Source organism: Phodopus roborovskii, unplaced genomic scaffold (genome assembly GCF_943737965.1).
Source record: "Phodopus roborovskii unplaced genomic scaffold, PHOROB, whole genome shotgun sequence".
NCBI lineage: Eukaryota > Metazoa > Chordata > Mammalia > Rodentia > Cricetidae > Phodopus > Phodopus roborovskii.
The window spans coordinates 6,034,444-6,050,743 of NW_026126599.1; the positions used below are offsets into that span (position 1 = coordinate 6,034,444).

A 16,300-nucleotide genomic window follows, 5' to 3' on the forward strand; every position below is an offset into this window, starting at 1 on the left:
ACCAGAAGAAAGTGCTGAATCCCCTAGAGCTGGATTTATAGACAGTTCTGAATTGCCTGTCATGGTTGCTAGAAACTAAACTTGGGTCCTCTGGAAGAGCAGCAAGCTCCCTTAACTGCTGAACCATCTTTCCAACCCACATTAGAAGGAATTTACCATTGCTTTCAGAATCATTTCCCATATTTGCTTCATTCATTAGAGACTCTACGAAAGTTGGATGGCAGTGAAAGCAACTCTGTGTTAGGATCAAGTATTGAGCTGGACTTAAATTTATTGCTGGACATGTACCCTGAGGAAAGCCAAGAAGAAGAAAAGAAGCAGGTAAAGCCCCCTTTATCATCATTATACACTTATATTTTGGCACTGTTTTTGTCTTCCATGTGCCTGGGGGATTCTCTATCTAGACCATCTCAGCCCTGCAGTGAGCAGGCTCTGTGAGAGAAAGGTAGCCTGGAGAGCAAGGCTCAGTGGCATTGTCTGGGCTCAGAGCAACTGAAGCTCAAGGCTGTGATCACTTCCCATTAGTGGAAGATGGACTCAGAGGGACTTCTAGCAGTCAGAAAATCCTGGACTCCCTAGGAGTCAAGAGACCCACTGTGGGGCTGGAGAGATGGCTCTGTTAAATAAAAGCATTTGTCACAGACGGATGGTGGTGGTGCATGCCTTTAGTCCCAGAACTTAGGAGGCAGAGGTGGGTGGATCTCTTGAGTTTGATGCCAGCCTGGTCTACAGAGTAAGTTTTAAGACACCTAGAGTTGTAACACAGAGAAACTGTCTTGGAACACACCCCCCCCCAAAAAAAAGAGCATATGTCACTCTTGAAGAAAACCTGGCTTTGATTCCTAGCACCAACATAGTGGCTTGTAACCATCTATAACTCAATTCCAGGGGATCCTACTATGTCTTTGCACTAGTCACACATGAAGTACACAAATGTACATGTGGGCAAAACACTTATACCTATAAAATAAAATAAATAAATCTTAAAAATAAAAGAGGCAGAAGAAGAAAAAAGCCTGCTATGCTCAGTGATTAAGAGTGCTGCTCTTCCAAAGGCCACAGGTTCAATTCCCAACACCTACATGGTAGCTAATAATACCATCTGTAACTCCAGTTACAAAGGCTACAATACCCTCTTCTAGACTCCACAAGAACTGCATGAATAGGGTGCACTGGCATGTGTACAAGCAAAACACCTGTACACAAGCTGGGGTGTTGGTGGTGCATGCCTTTAATCCCAGCCCTTGGGAGGCAGAGGCAGGTGGATTTCTGTGAGTGTGAGGCCAGCCAGGACAGGCTCCAAAGCAAAACAGAGAAACCCTGTCTTGAAAAACCAAAAACAACAAACAAAAAAACACCTATACACACAAAAAATTAAAAATGTAAGCAAGAAAAAAGAAACCCAATGTGCATGATGGCACATATCCATAATCCCAGTCAATGTGGGTGCTAGGAACTGAGCTCAGGTCCTCTACAAGAGGACCAAGCACTCTTAACCACTGAGCCATCTCTCCAGACCCTTAGTTTTGTTCTAATGTGGCACAATTAGGCTACACTTGCTGCCTTCTTTTCAGGTAGAATATGCGGTCCTAAGGAACATCACGGAGTTAAGAAGGATCTACTGCTTCTACAGCGGCCTTGGGTGTGACCACTCTCTGGATAACACCTTTCTGATGACAAAGCTTCACTTCTGGAGATTTCTGAAAGACTGTAGGTTTCATCACCACAATATAACTCTTGCAGATATGGACAGGGTACTAAGTGGTGAGTGTCCCAGCTTCTCTTCCTCTCTTGGTTATTGCTACCTGGAAACAAGCTAAAAGAAATGTTGAGAGATGACTCAGCAATAATGCCTCTGACCAAACCCAAACAAATAGACATAGAGACAAAAGAATACAGTGGACACGAATCTTTTAATGACAGTCTTGCAAGAATGGTATCTGGCTTTAGGAATCATTATAAAAGAGGGAACAGACAGTCCAGAGCTAGAGGAGGTGAACATCTGCAGTGAAAAAGCATCTGCCAGGCATGATAGGACCATTGCTCATACAAACTCACAGCTATGACTACGTGACAAGACCTGAACACAAATCAAGCCAGCCCAAATCCCAACATGGATGGAGAGGGACTCACAAAGTCTTGCCCCAGCTGAAGAGGCATTAGCAATTGAAGCTGCTGGGAAAGGGAGAGTCAGCTTTGTTCAAGGGTGTGGTCCCTGATAAGCTAACTATATTCAAGTAGCTGGTCCTACACCCACTCACATAGAGGCAGCAATAAGTGGATCAGTGGTTTTAAAAAGGAGCACACGAAGTTGGTAAGGAAAGGTGAGGGGGTTATAGGAGAGGAGGGAATTGGGGGTGTGTTTGAGCAAACACATATGTATGTATGAAATTACCAATTTGTTTTGGTTTTGTAAGACAGGGTTTCTCTGTGTAACAGCCCCAGCTGTCCTAGAACTTGCTCTAGGCTGGCTCAAATTCACAGAGATCTACTTGCCTATACCTCCTGGGTGTTGGGATTAAAGCCTGTGTCACTTTGCCCAGTTTATCAAACAATTTAAAAAGAACAGGTGTCTGGCATGCAAGCGCAGACGGGTCAAATAAAGAAAACAATTTATCCTGTATGCAGATTCCTTCTCCAGCTCCTCATTAGCTGAGTGTTCAGGGGTACATATTCTTACCAGGACATCACCTAAGTTTATTTTTTCTTCACAGGATATACTTTCTTCCCTTCTCCTTTTATGTCCACATACCACAAGGATTTTCCTGCTGGCCTTCCCCTTCCCCCAACAGCTTGCTAGTATATGCATGGACCTAGTCACATAAGCAAGTTGCCTATGATTTTAACCCCCTAAGATAAACTTCTTCTTGAGTTGGGGGTGGCCAGGAAGCCTAGGCAAGCAGGGGCCAGGTACATCCTGCTTACCTGTAACTTGTAAGACTAACTGAGGCACTTGCATGTTGAAAATGGACTGTCATATTTTATTCCCTGCACTCAGTGTGTAAGAGTGCTTGCAGCACCCATACAAAAAAGCCAGTCATAGTTTCATGTGCCTGTAAGCCAGCATTGGTGGGCACATAGATTCTGAGAATTTGCTAGCCAAGTTCTCAGTGAAAGACTTCACTGAGACTTCAAGGTAAAGAGCAATAGAGGAAGATATTTGATGTCCTGGTATGGCCTCAGTGGGCCTATGCATGCATAGATGTGCACATTGACATACTAAGTACATGAATTCCCCCCCACACACACATGTACAGACATGTCCAATGCTAACAGAGAGAAAACAAAGGTAAGAAGGGACTCACATAGTCAATGAATGACCTGCCTAGGTGCTTACAGTGTAAATGCAGGCAGTTTGAGCAGTGATCAAATACCACTCAAGCAGAGGTCCATAGTATGGTCCTTGTCTGAATCCAGCCCCAATTTGTGCTTGTAAGTCTAGCTTTCCTGGAGCACAGCCAGGCTCTGTGTGTGGGTTGCCTGTGGCTGCTTTTGCCCTGCATCATGGAGCTCAATAGTTATGACAAGAGTCCATCTGAACCGCAAAGCCTCAAGCATTTACTGTTGGACTCTCACAGGAAAGTTCACCTCACCCCTTCTAGTGTGTGTGTGTGTGTGTGTGTGTGTGTGTGTGTAGTGACTACTAAACTGTTATGTCAGAAGCAAGGGGGATCAGGGAAGACTCAAAACTATAAAAAATCACTAGGGAAACTTAGGATTACCCTGGATTTCAAATTAGAAGACCTACGCCATTAACAACCTTGAAGGTTTTATTCCCTTCAGGTGAGTTCCAGGAGTAAGGACTGAAAGTCTCAAATTTATCTACTTGAAAAATAAAATATTAGAGAAATGGGCTAGAGAAATAGGTCAGTGGTTAGGGGCATCCGCTATTGCAGAAGACCCAACTTTATTCTCAACATCTACATCAGATAGCTCACAACTGCCTGGAACTCTAGCTTCAAGGGGATCCAACCCTCTCTTCTGGCATTGCCAGGCACTTGAACTCAAATGCACATACCACCACATACACACAATTAAAAATAATCTTGGCTTAAATTGGAGAAAATACCTGTTTTCTTCAAACTTAATGATTAAAAACATACTTACATTCCATTTAGAAGTGGGGGCAATGGTGTAATACTGGGATCTGTAATCCCAGTATTTTGGAGGCTAAGGCAGAAGAATTTTGAGTTCTAGGCCAACCTAAGATACATAGTTAGACTCTGTAACACACACACACATACACACACCATGGGATCAAGATAATCTTGTAAATGTCTTTTAATGTAACTGGAGCTCTTCTGTGTAGTAACTGATCTTGCCAATGCTTTTCTTTCAGTCTATAATGGCATACCAATTGAAGAAATCCACTCTCCATTCAGAACTATACTCTTAAGAACATTCCTGAATTACCTCCTGCAGTTGGCTTACCACATCCATCACAAAGAATTCCAGTAAGTGCCACTTCTGTGTCCCTGCAAGGGGCCCTGCAGACCCTCTTTTCAACAATGACTATGGTGTTTTCACACACTCCACGTGAATGACTAGAAAGAAACAAAGCTTTTCTAGAGTCCAACCACAGTGCCCGGGTACTAGATGAAAACTTGAGAACCCCCATTTGGTTTGCTTCAGTTCTGTAAATATCCCATAGAGCTTTACTCTGTAGTTACAATCAGTTCTGCCTTCATGGGTTGGAACACTCTTTCTTAATGACTTTTTAAAATGCATTTTAAGGGCTGGAGTGTGTTTCAGTTGGTAGATTGCTTGTCTAGCATGCAGAGGCCATGGGTTCTATCCACAGTACCTCATAGAACAGACATGTAATTACATGCACAAGCCTGTAATTCCAGAATTCAGGAGGCGGAGACAGGGGGAGCAGAAGATTCAGGCTGGAGAGATGACTCAAGGGTTAAAAGTGCTCCAAGCTCTTCCAGAGGATCTGAGTTCAGTTCTCAGCACCCAGTGGCAGCTCACAACCTCTTGTATCTGCAGCTCCAGGAATCCAGCTCTGTCTGGAGAGCTCTGGAATTTCAGACACATGCTCCCACACCAGCTCTGTGTGAGTTCCAGGTCCTTGGGCTTGCATAGCAAGTACTTTCCCAGTTGAGCCATCTCCCCAGCTAGAAGTACTCTTCTCACAAAATGGTATGGGCAGCACATAACTTCAATATGGCTGGCTTATTACTAGTGCTCTGTAGACTCCCCTAGTATAAACTTACTCTGTTTGCCTTTCTATTTGTTTGAAACCACTTGTCAAGTCTAGTCCACACTTCAGAAGAGGGAAGTTAAGCTCCACCTCCTGGAATAATTACGGCATTTTTTCATCATAGGAACAGAAGCCCATCACTCTTTTTGTGTTTTACAAAACTGATGACTGAGAACATTCATCCACATGCCTGCCAGGTAAAAGGTAAACACAAACATAACAGGATTATATTTACTATCTTTAAAAAATAGTTCTATAATAATCTTTGCATATGTGTGTATTTATATGTTTACATGTGTTTAGACAAGTATTGTGCAGGTGGGTGGGTGTGTGTGCATGTAAGCCAGAGGTTGACATCAGGTATCTTCTTCCATTGATCTTCACTTTATTAATGAGGCAGTCTCTCACTGAACCCTTAAGTCATTGATTTGGCTAGGCTAGCTAGCCAGCTTGCCCCAGGAATCCCATCTGCCTCTAGGGTTACAGGCAGGTTACTATGCCCAAAATGATTTTAGTGTGCTGGGGATCTGAACTCCAATCCTTATGTTTGTACAATAGAGCCTTGTTTTTCCCCACCGACTCATCTCTCCAGCCCTGTAATTACTTCTGAATGTTGTAATTTTAGGTCATTTATTCAGTGAGCAACAGAGGACACTCTACTCAATGAATTATATTGATAAGTGCTGGGAGATTTATACAACCTACTGCAGACAAAATGAAGCCCCACCCTATGAGCTAACAATGAAGATGAGATATTTCCTCTGGATGCTGAAAGTAAGCTTAATAACTCTTAGTATTGATACTGCCTTTATGTTGATAGGCACTTCGATTTTAATTCAAATAAATCAATGCTACATAATTAAGGAGGTGAAGATCTGGGGTGACCTTTCATGGCCACCAAATACTTACAAGTCTTTCACAGGAAACAATCTGTGATAGCAAGAGACACGGGCACAGTCTGAGCCCTGCAACATCTTCTTATGTACATGTAGCCATTGAGGAGAAGAGATAAATAGCACTTAAAAAATTTGTATAATATGTTTGTATTTATTGTTGACTTGGGGTATGTGTGTGTGTTGTCAAAGTTGGTGGCAAGTGCATTTACCCCCTCCGGCATCTTTTCAGCCCTAAATATCATTAAAAATACAACACTAGAGCTGGAAAGATGGCTCAGTGACATCGAGCACTTGCTGCTTTTGCAGAGGACCTGATTTCAGTTCTCAGCACCAACATGGCAGCTCACAATCATCTGTAACTCCAGTTCCATGGGATCTGATGCCTTCTCTTGACCTCCTCCTTGGGGGGCATTAGACATGAATATGGTGCACATACATACATGCAGGAAAAATACTCATATATAGAAAATAAATATAAAAATTTCAAACATTTTTAGCTGGTCATAACTGGACTGTACCTTGTCCATAGAACACTTGCCTATGGCACACAAGCCCTGTGTTCAGTTCCTAGCACTACAAAACAAATAAAATTGTTGCTCAGTAAACAGTAATTTTAAAATATATTAATTTGGAAGTCAGGAATGGTGTTAAGTTCCTATAAACCTAGCACCTGGGAGGCTGAGGCAGGAGGATCAGGAGTTCAAGGTCAGCCTATGCTACATAGTAAGATCCTGTCTCAAAAAAAAAAAGTCATTAGTTTGAAAAACAGTTGACATGATCTGAATACAATGTTCTCAAACTGGTTGCTAGCTTTGTTCCATAATATTTTAAATTTGTACTTGTGGGAATACAAATAACAAGTTAGAAATAGTCAAATATTAGTGAAAGAATATTTAAGAATGTGTGTGTGTGTGTGTTTGTGTGTGTGTATGTGTGTGTGTGTGTGGTGACAAAAAAACTATTGTATAAATGCAGGGAAATGCGTTTAAAAGTATATGCTTTGGGGTGAAATATTACACAGCTTTTGTTCTCTTCTTTCCTTATGCTCATTTACTACTGAAGAAACAGAGATTGGGCACACTGGTTTTGACTGACCAAATCCTCACAGTCAGGGTTAACACCCTCTCTTCCCCAAAAGTCCACAAAAGTAGCAGTTACAAACAGACTTGAATAGATTCAGATGTTTTGTGTTCTGAAGGCCACAGGGGATTCCTAGTCTTTCCCATTATGCTTCCTTTTAGTATTGGTGGGATTCATCAGTGGCTCACACTGCTTTCCATAAACCTTTACTGGTGGCCTTAGCAGCCCCCAGTAGTCATACCTCAGTGGCTAATTAATGTCCACTGTTTCCCTAGAGATGGTACAATAATAACTTTCTGTATCATTTCTTTTTATACTAATTAAAATATTTTTAAGTTTATGTATATGTGTGTGTGCCTGTGTGTATGTGCACACATGTGCACATGCCCTTGAAGGCCAGAAGACCTGGGGTCCTGGGGAGCTGGAGTCACAAGGGATTTGTGTACTTAATGTGGGTGCCATCCAGCAAGCCCTAGGGAATCTACCCTCTTCCATTTCTCTAGCAGTGGGACTATAGGTGTCTGCTGCTGTTGTGTGCCAGCTTTTTACATGGATAGTGGGGATGGAACTTGGGTCCTCACACTTGTACAATAAGCATGTTACTTACAGAGCCATCTCCCCAGCCACCCAGTGATTCTTACCAAAAGAAGGGTCTTTCTACCCCAGTCTGGCCTCAGACTTGCAATCCTCCTACCTCAGCTTCCCCAGGGCTGGGACTATAGCTCCAAAATAACCAGTCTTTAAGTATTGACTTCTGATACATTTTCTCAAGGTGTTATGTTGCTGTAATAGACATTCAAATATATACGCATGTGTAATTATAGGCATCTATGGTTGGTGTTATCTTTTTGCAGGACTTTAGGATGATAAATAAGGACTTAACTGCAACCAAATTTATGACTGTGATAGCAGACGATAACCCTTTCGTATATGATGGAACTGACAGCAACTTTGAACTTGAGGTTTGTAAAGTGGCACAGATCCAGTTTAAGCTGCATGTTTCTTATGCTTTGTGTATACAAAAAAGTGGGATATGCATATATATATATATATATACCATTGCCTTTTCAAAAACCAGAGATTAATATTCAAAAGGGCCTGGGGAGATGGCTCAGTTGGTAAAGTGCTTGCTATGCAAGCATGAGGACCCAATTTGATCCCCAGAACCCACATAAAAAGGTCAGATGTGGTTTTATGCTTGTGATACTAGTGCTGGGGAGGTGGCGACAGGAGGATCCTTGGGGCCTGCTGGTTAGCCAGCCTGGCTGAATTGGTGAAGTCCAAGCCAGTGAGAGGCCCTATGTCAAAGAGCAAGGTAGGGAGCAATAAAGAAAGACACCAGTGTCACCCTCCGGCCTCCCCATGCATACCTCCCCATGTTGCTGTACACATGTGTAGCAGACCTACAGAAGGAATAATGAGTAAGAAATCAGTCAATCTCTGGTTCATTCTAGAGTGTCAGAATAAATGAGACCTCCATTTGCTTCTTACTGTTGCAGCTGGTTTTCCTGGAATTCTTCGAAGCTCTCTTATGTTTCTCACTCTGCTGCATTTTTGACCAGATGACCAGATCCTATTTAAAAATTCCATATGATGATGCTACTGGAAACCGATATGGCAGTGTTCATACAGCACTAAACCAGGTGATAGACAAGGGATGACTTCAACCTGGGGTGGTTAGACTCTCGTGAAAACCGTCTCAGGCTTTTATTATATATACTCCCAAGAGATAATTTAGGACTTGAGAACATGTACATTGTCTTTCACTGTTGGAAGGAGTGTGTGGTTTTGTTGTTTAAGTTAGGGAAAATGTATTTCCTGGTATTGACCACAGCAGTGGAAACAGCACAATGAAGGTCAGTATGAAGAGCAGCCGGACAGCTGAGAAAATCTGAGGCAAGCTACCATGAGATGCTTTGTCTAGTGTAGAGTGGAAAGCCCACCTGAGAGCAGAGATGCCAAGAATCAGTTCCTGGGAATGCAAGCAATATTGAACAGACCACTGAGCATGAAGCTTACTCACAGGATGGACACTCTTGGGCACTGTGAGACCCTGGCAGAGCCAGGACTGTGCTTTATAAGGAAATGAGACTTAGGTCACATTGAGACACAACAGATTTTTAGTGGGGTTTCATGTTAGTGGACTTGAAGGGTTTCTGATATTTGAGACATTCATTTGGAGCCACAAGAGACATTCTAGGGATCCTCTGAGCCCAACAGCTAGGAGAGTCGTTCCTTCGGTAGTTTGTTTTAATCCCACCAATGGTGGGATTAAAGGTATTCACCACCACACCAAGCTTGAAAGACTCTTCAGAGATGCTCATATGGGGAGATTTCTCACAATTGATCCAAGAGATAGCTCTCACCACAAACCCTGGGGACATACCATGGATTCCTTATAGGAAACTGGGTTCATGTTCTTCTCAGTACCTCACTTCCTCCTTCAGTTGAGGAGAAAGCAAGACACATCAAGGAGCTAGTTAAGGGTCACCACCTGGGTCTGGGGCTCTTCTCCAGACAAGTGAGTGTCCACCTTGAATCTGTCTACAATTTGAGGAGGGCATAGAAGTTTCCCTTACAAAATAATGAAGGAAACTGTTTAAAAACAGAAATGTGGCCCATAGTTCTGGAAACTTAAGCACTAGAATCTAATTTTGTCCTCTTTGCTGGCAGGGTGTCACTCTGGTGACTTTATCCAACCTTAACCATTTCCCGAAGACCCATGTCTAAGCACTATAGTCAAATTAAGTTAACAACATACAAATGAGTCTTGTCGGACACTTAAACCACAGCAGATGTCGTTCCCATCAGCTCAGTGGTGTGGGTGTGAATATGCCAGACTGAGGACATCCATAGATACCATCTGTTCACCTTCATGCCCAGTTTTCAATGCATCATGACATGTAGTTTCTGTGCTGTTTTTATAGCTCAGGAGCTAATTCCCTCCCCACTTTCTGGAAACTGGAAGTTCACCCATCCCAACTTGATCGATGTTCCTTCCTGGGACGAAACTGGCCCTCAGAGATGGTCATCTTAAGATATAGTAGAGACCTGTCTTTTCTCTCAATTCAGCAACTTAATAAGCTACAGTGGTTGGGGGGAGGCAAGATGGAGTGATTTTCTCCAGAGCTCTGCAGACATCTCCAACCCTTGTATTGTCAGCATATGTGCACGTGTAAAAAGATACAGAAACCCAAGGAAAGGATCACCAGAGAGAAATGGAGTAGGACTCATAAGGGCTTATTTAGGTGCATTCCCAGTGCTGGAGTGGAGAAGCTGTATCATAAGGGAAGAAGGCTACTAGATCTGAAATGCCCACAAAGGCCCAGGTGTTAAAAAGGCCCAGTCACCAGTCTGAAAACAAAAAAACAAAACAAAACAAAAACAAACACATCTAAATGGAATTCAACATTCAGGGGGTAAAAAACAAAACCTTTCAAAAACGAAGCTGAAGTGCTGGAGGGATGGCTCAGCAGCTAAGGCAGGTGGATCTATCCACTTGAGGCCAACTGTTCCAGGTAAGCCAAGGCTACACATTGAGACTTTGTCTCAAAAAGAAAAGACACTAGCAAATTATGGGGTAGAGAGAGAATCTGATATCCAGAGGTACCACATTATTAGGTTCAAATATTGTTTTAAATAACAACAACAACAAAAAATCAGAGCATACAAAGAAAACTATACCACATTCAAAGAAGAAAGGGAAGCCCTCAGAGACATTAGAGAAAGTTGAGATGACAGACTTATAAGACAAGGAATTTAAAATAGTCATTTTAAAAATACCTGTAGTGAAATGGCATGTGTCTATAATCCTAGCACTGGGGGACACAGTGGCATGTGGATCTCTGTGAGTTCAAGTCCAGCCTTGCCTACATAGAGAGTTCCAGGCCAACCAGGGCTATATAGTGAGACCCAGTTTCAGAACAATCAACAACAATAAAGACATGATCGTTACTATCTGAGTAATACACACACACACACACACACACACACACACACACACACTATTATGTAGGTATAGTGACACTTGTCTTCTTAAGAGGTAGAGGCAGGAGGATCAGGTGCAGGGTAATCCTGAGCTGTGAGTTCAAGGCCACTCTGAGCTACCATGAGAACTTGTTTTTGTTTATTGAGTTTTTTTTTAAAGTCAGAGGTAGATTATCTTTATGACTTTGAGGTCAGCCTGGTCTATATTATATAACAAGTTCCAGGACAACCAGGGCTACATAATAAGTCTGTCTAAAAAAACAAACAGCAAGTGTTCTTTTTTGTTTGTTTGTTTGTTTTGTTTTGTTTTTCTCCAAGACAGGGTTTCTCTGTGTAACAGCTCTGGCTGTCCTGGAACTCTCTCTGTAGACCAGGCTGGTCTCAAACTCACAGAGATCTGCCTGCCTCTGCCTCCGAGTGATGGGAGTGCCACCAGCATCCAGCACAAGATTTTTTTTTTTTTTTGAAGAACCATATTGTATTTTACGTATAGCAATATAGTTTACATATTATGCAACACTAGAAGGAAATAATTTTATATTGTTTTAAGCAGAAGAAAAAAGGAGGAAAGTTTTCGGGTTATAAAGCCTCTCTCCCAAAACAAATGTTTAAAATTACTTTTCTGAGTTGACCAATGCAACCAATAAACTCAGGGACTAGTTATGTCTGATTCCTATTGACTGATGGTCAAAAGGACTAGAAAGAAAAGCCATGTCTCACAATCACAGCCTCAAAGGAATGGCAGGCTAGACTCTTAGAGGATGAAAAAATTGGTCTTACTACTTGGTTACCCAGGAAGTTGAATTCACATATCCATCAGCAAGGGGAGGGAGGAACTATGACAGAGTTGAAACTAGAAGAAAAATAACTTCATTTCCTCTTTCATGACTCATGTCCTTTTGACTGCATTCCATCCTCCTTCATCAAAATGTTAAGTTATAAGTTATGCTTATTTTTGCCACAATAAGATAATAGGGAATAACAAAGTGAAAATGAAAGGAAGACTTTTCAGACGTATAAAAGCTGAAAGAATTCATGACCAGACCAGCAAAAGCAAAAAACACTAAAGGGTGTTCTTGGAGAAAAAGGAGATTGCCAGCAGATGGAGAGGAGGCTGTTGAAAGGAAAGAGGGATGCTGGAAAGAGTAACTGTGGATTCTTGTTTTCAAACGTCTCTTCAGAAGATGATTGATAGTCCAAAGAGACAACAACCATACTCATGAAAAAGATAAGCACAGCCTCAGGGTTGGAAGAGAAGAGATGGGAATAGAGTTTTAAAGTTCTAACACCAGGCCACTGAGATGGCTCAGCAGTTAAAGGCACTTGCCACCAAGCCTGTTGACCTGAGTTCTTTGATCCTTAGAACCCACATGTGGCATTCACATGTACACATAAAAAGTAATGATTATGAAAGTCCTATCACTTTAAGTGGCATGATATCCCTTGAAGGTAGATTTGCCAAGTTAAAGAACCCTACTATAAACCACTCTAATACTAATGACCTGTAGTTAAAGCCAAAAGGATATGTGGCTGGAGAGATTGATCAGTGGTTAAGAGCACTGGCTGCATTCTCCAGAGGACCTGAGTTCAATTCCCAGCACCCACATGGCAGCTCATGTCTGTCTGTAACTCCATTTCCAGGGCTTCTGACACCCTCACACAGACATGCATGCAGGAAAAACACCAATGAATGTAAAATAAAAATAAAGGAGATAAAACAGAGTTTAAAAAAAATAGTTCAGGGGATGAAGAGCTGACCCAGAGGTTAAGAGTGTTTGCTGGTCTTGCAGAGGACCTGGGTTCTCAGGCCCATGACAGGAAGCTCACAGCCACCTGTAACTCCAGTTCCAGAGGATCCAGTTCCTCCTCCTGGTTTCATAGACACTGCACACACATGCACAGACATATACACACATACTTGAGAATAAATCTAAACAAAAGCAGGCAAGGAAAGGAAATGAAAACCAAGAACAGAATAGTATATAGCTAATCACCTCAAACACAAATGAGCTGCATCCCAGACAGAGGCACACATCATCAGCCTTGCCAGATGGCCACAGTGAGCCAACTGTAAATGTAGATGTGAGAAGGGAAAGCAGAGAACTTGGGGTCCCACACTGACAGCAGTTAGCATTGAGCCAAATATTTCAGAGTGTGTTAGTCGACTCTTCCCCCACCACGAAACATTCCACTTTCTTCAACAAGGCCCCAGGTCCTAAATTTCCACCACCCCATTTATGCCATCAAGTTACAAATCCACCAGCAGATTGACCAACTGATTATATCTGAGCTTTCATTGTCCTGTTACCTCTCAATCATTGGTTCTGCCATCTGGGATCAAGCTTCCAACACATGATCCTTTTGGGGACACCTTATATCCAAAATGTCACCCAAGGTAAAAGGTATTACCAGGAACATAGTCTCATTTAATTAATAGTGATAAAGTGGTCAACTAGGTAAAAAGAAAAAGTCCTATTGGCTATTTATGCTATGATGAAGCTTTAAAGAGCATGCAAAAACTGATAAAAAAAAAAAAAAAAGATGAAACAGGCAAGTCTGAGCTGGGGATGTTGCCCAGATGGCATCGTGCTTATTCAGCATGCATGAAGCCCCAGTTCCATCCCTAGCACTTCATATATCAGGCATGGTGCTGCATGAGTGCAAGCCCAGCATTCAGGAGGTGGACGCAGGAGGATCAGAACTTCAGGGTCCTTCTCTGCTACATATTGAGTCCAAGATCAGCCTGGGCATGAGATTCTATCTCAAAAGGAAGACATTGCATAATGTATGATTGCATTTATATAAAATTAGAGTGTGTGCCAAGTGTAGTGGTAGAAAGCAGAGCATCCCCTGGGAATGCGGAGGGGGAGGTCAGGGAAGCTGGGTGTGATGAGTGTGTTCACTGTCTTATCTGAGGTGATGTTTCCCAGGTGTGGATACATGTTCATAGTGAGCTTGTACATCAGTGACACCTCACTAAAAGATCACCCGTGTATGTGCATTCATACAGCTGTATACACATGTCCATGGAAACAATAAACTCACATGTTTCTCCTCCCTCAGAGCCTCCACAGGAGCCCAAGTGCAGTCACAAGCCATGACTCTGATGTCCACTTGAGCAGTACCAAGTCATCATCTGATAAGATAGGAGTTTTGACTGATAGTAAAATCAGGAAATCAGAGGTTAGTATTTACAGTTTACCATGTCCTGACCTCACGGTTATAGCATCAGTGACTACCCTGTGGTCGTTATGTGAAGGGCACCCTTCTATGTGAGTAATTCCATCTCCCACTGACCTCACAGGCTGGTGTTGAGAGGGGCATGGAGCAAGTGAATGGCAGCAGGCCTCATTCTCGAGGCCCTGCCAGGTGCCCAGCACTTCCTAGAGGTCAACTCACTCAGAAGTCTCAGATGAACTTCAGGCCTTGTTAGTGCTTCTAGGAGCAGAAAGGGTACATCATTGCTTGCAGTCACATAACCAGCAAGCAGTGGAGATGGGGGCTTGTGCCTAGGCTGTTTGATTCTAGAATCTGTACCTGTCATTGTGAGCTAGACTCTTCCATACTGCAAGAGTATGTGAAGGCTATGGCTAATTCAGAGTATGATGGGGTGGGAAACCATTGGAGTAGCACATCTTTTAGAAGACTCTGGCTTCTCTGTTGACAAACCGGTTGCGAAGCTCTTGGAAGCATTGCGGTCTGATGGCAGGAGGACTAGGGACCAAGGGGCTTTGGAGTGAAAGAGAAGGCAAAGGTGAGTCTGGGAGTTTTGGCTTGAGTGCCTGGGAGATATAAAGTTACTATTTAGTATAATGTTGAAGAGCAGAATCTTCAGGGATGAGATTGGAAGGCACAAGTTACAGCTTGATGGACATGCTAACAGACATGCTTCAAGTGCCTAGTAAAACATGTACATAACAATAGCAGGTAGCTGGGGACGCAGGTGAATTCCAAATGGAGACAGACATGTGTGTGGCCATTAAAACTGTGGGAACAGGGGGTTCCGCAGGGAAAGTACTGCAGCCAAGCCCCACTACCTGTGTTGCCCATGGGTCCCACATGGTGGAAGGGGAGAAAAATTCCTACAAGTTGCATTCTGATCTTCACACACATACACACACACTTGCACACACACACAACTTTCCAGTAGGTGCTGGAACTGAACCATTATTCATTCCTTTAATAACACAGATTGATTTGTTGTTTGGTTGTCTTAAACACTTCACTTTTTCTTATTTATATGTTGTTGTTCTTTTTAAAATTTATTTTGTGGTGCTGGCAGTTGAACTCAAACCTAGTCCATGCTAGCAAGCATATATACTGTGTGGGGGTGGGCATATGTGTTTATTCCCCACCCCCAAAAGTTTTGGCCCAGAGTGGCCTCTGTAAAAAGAATGGGTGTGAAGTCTTGATCTTTCTGTCTCTACCTCCCAAATTCTGGGAATATGGGCAGGTACTACCACACCTATCCAAACTGAAAGATTTTAATTTATTTTATGTATATGAATGTTTTGACTGCATATATGTTTGTATGTGCTTGGTGCCTACAGAAGCCAGAATATGGCATTAGAATCATAGGACTGGAATGATAGATGGTTATGAGCTGCCATGTGTATGCTAGGAGTCAAGCCTGGGTCCTTTGATTTTGTTTGTTTTTTGTGGGGTTTTTTTGTTTGTTTTGTTGTTGTTTTGTGGTTTTTTTGTTTTTGTTTTCTTTTCTTTTTGGTTTTCTGAGACAGGGTTTCTCTGTATTGCTTTGGAGTTTGTCCTGGATCTAGCACTGTAGACCAGGCTGGCCTCAAACTCACAGAGATCCTCCTGCCTCTGCCTCCTGAATGCTGGAATTAAAGATGTGAGCCACTAATGCCTGGCACCTGGGTCCTTTGAAAGAGTCACAAGTACTCTTATATTTCTCCATCCCTCACCCCAAAATGTAGTATTTTTAAATTATGTATGTGTGTGCACATGTAAATGTGAGTGTCCACAGAGGCCAGGAGAGGGTATTGGACGTCCTAGAGTTAACATGATGCTCAGAACTGAATTCAGGTCCTCCACAAGAGCAGCAAGTGTTCCTGACCACTGATCCATCTTCCTGGCTCCAAACTGCAATATTTTATTCAGTGGAAAAAAT

The 16,300-nt window shown here is 42.5% G+C and overlaps 1 protein-coding gene across 1 annotated transcript in view; it reads left to right on the top strand.

The window, feature by feature from the left end:
* Nucleotides 1-16,300, top strand: part of LOC127237208 (radial spoke head 10 homolog B) — a 36,537-nt gene that overhangs the window by 15,323 nt on the left and 4,914 nt on the right. The window contains exons 9-16 of the mRNA XM_051205319.1: nt 200-321; nt 1,575-1,764; nt 4,340-4,454; nt 5,331-5,410; nt 5,832-5,980; nt 8,037-8,144; nt 8,682-8,825; nt 14,233-14,352. Of these exons, the coding sequence (XP_051061276.1) occupies nt 200-321; nt 1,575-1,764; nt 4,340-4,454; nt 5,331-5,410; nt 5,832-5,980; nt 8,037-8,144; nt 8,682-8,825; nt 14,233-14,352 (1,028 nt within the window). The remainder of the gene's footprint in view (nt 1-199; nt 322-1,574; nt 1,765-4,339; nt 4,455-5,330; nt 5,411-5,831; nt 5,981-8,036; nt 8,145-8,681; nt 8,826-14,232; nt 14,353-16,300) is intronic.